The 1,556-nt window shown below is 49.7% G+C and overlaps 1 protein-coding gene across 1 annotated transcript in view; it reads right to left on the reverse strand.

The window, feature by feature from the left end:
- The window catches only part of LOC137366517 (coxsackievirus and adenovirus receptor homolog), a gene marked incomplete at both ends in the record, with an annotated part of 902 nt that extends 656 nt beyond the window's left edge, over nt 1–246 (reverse strand). The window contains one exon of the mRNA XM_068028313.1: nt 77–246. Within this exon, the coding sequence (XP_067884414.1) occupies nt 77–246 (170 nt within the window). The remainder of the gene's footprint in view (nt 1–76) is intronic.
- Between the last annotated feature and the right edge of the window lie 1,310 nt (nt 247–1,556).

Genomic DNA, 1,556 nt, shown 5'->3' on the forward strand with positions numbered 1-1,556 from the left:
AGAGGGAGCTTTACTCTGTATCTAACCCCCGTACTGTACCTGTCCTGGGAGTGTTTGATGGGACAGTGTCACTTACGATGCGATCCTGTTTTGTTGTATCTGGGCTCATGATACTCCACTCGATATCCAGAGACCCAGAGTCACTGGATTCCAGTTTGTATGTGCAGCTGATCTGGATATCGTCATGTTCAGCGACCTGTACTGTTTGTGCTCCAGTCGATGTGATCCTGACCGCATTCGAAACAGCTGGAGGACAGAGCAGGGAAATATCACACTCACTCAATCAGCTAAAGCCTCTTCCCTATCGGAGACGGAAATTTATTTTATTCATTCATGGGATGTGGGTGTCACTGGCCAGGCCAGCATTTACTGCCCATCCCTAATTGCCCTTGAGAAGGTGGTGGTGAGCTGCCTTCTTGAACCGCTGCAGTCCATGTGGGGTAGGTACACCCACAGTGCTGTTAGGAAGGGAGTTCCAGGATTTTGACCCAGCGACAGTGAAGGAACGGTGATATCGTTCCAAGTCAGGATGGTGTGTGACTTGGAGGGGAACTTGCAGGTGGTGGTGTTCCCATGCATCTGCTGCCCTTGTCCTTCTAGTTGGTAGAGGTCATGGGTTTGGAAGGTGCTGTCTAAGGAGCCTTGGTGAGTTGCTGCAGTGCATCTTGTAGGTGGTACACACTGCTGTCACTGTGTGTCGGTGGTGGAGGGAGTGAATGTTTGTAGATGGGGTGCAATCAAGCGGGCTGCTTTGTCCTGGATGGTGTCGAGCTTCTTGAGTGTTGTTGGAGCTGCACCCATCCAGGCAAGTGGAGAGTATTCCATCACACTCCTGACTTGTGCCTTGTTGATGGTGGACAGGCTTTGGGGAGCCAGGAGGTGAGTTACTCGCCACAGGATTCCCAGCCTCTGATCTGCTCTTGTTGCCACTGTATTTATTTGGCTACTCCAGTTCAGTTTCTGGTCAATGGTAACCCCTAGGATGTTGATAGTGGGGGATTCAGTGATGGTAATGCCATTGAATGTCAAGGGGAGATGGTTAGATTCTCTCTTGTTGGAGATGGTCATTGCCTGGCACTTGTGTGGTGTGAATGTTACTTGCCACTTATCAGCCCAAGCCAGGATATTGTCCAGGTCTTGCTGCATTTTTACACGGACTGCTTCAGTATCTGAGGAGTCACGAATGGTGCTGAACATTGTGCAATCATCAGCGAACATCCCCACTTCTGACCTTATGATTGAAGGAAGGTCATTGATGAAGCAGCTGAAGATGTTTGGACCTAGGACACTACCCTGAGGAGCTCTTGTGGTGATGTCCTGGAGCTCAGATGATTGATCTCCAACAACCACAACCATCTTCCTTTGTGCTAGATATGACTCCAGCCTGCAGAGGGTTTTCCCCCTGATTCCCATTGACTTCAGTTTTGCATGGGCTCCTTGATGCCATACTTGGTCAAATGCTGCCTTGATGTCAAGTGCAGTCACTCTCACCTCACCTCTTGAGTTCAGCTCTTTTGTCCATGTTTGAACCAAGGCTGTGATGAGGTCAGGAGCTG

Source organism: Heterodontus francisci, unplaced genomic scaffold (assembly GCF_036365525.1).
Source record: "Heterodontus francisci isolate sHetFra1 unplaced genomic scaffold, sHetFra1.hap1 HAP1_SCAFFOLD_1446, whole genome shotgun sequence".
NCBI classification, from domain to species: Eukaryota; Metazoa; Chordata; class Chondrichthyes; order Heterodontiformes; family Heterodontidae; genus Heterodontus; species Heterodontus francisci.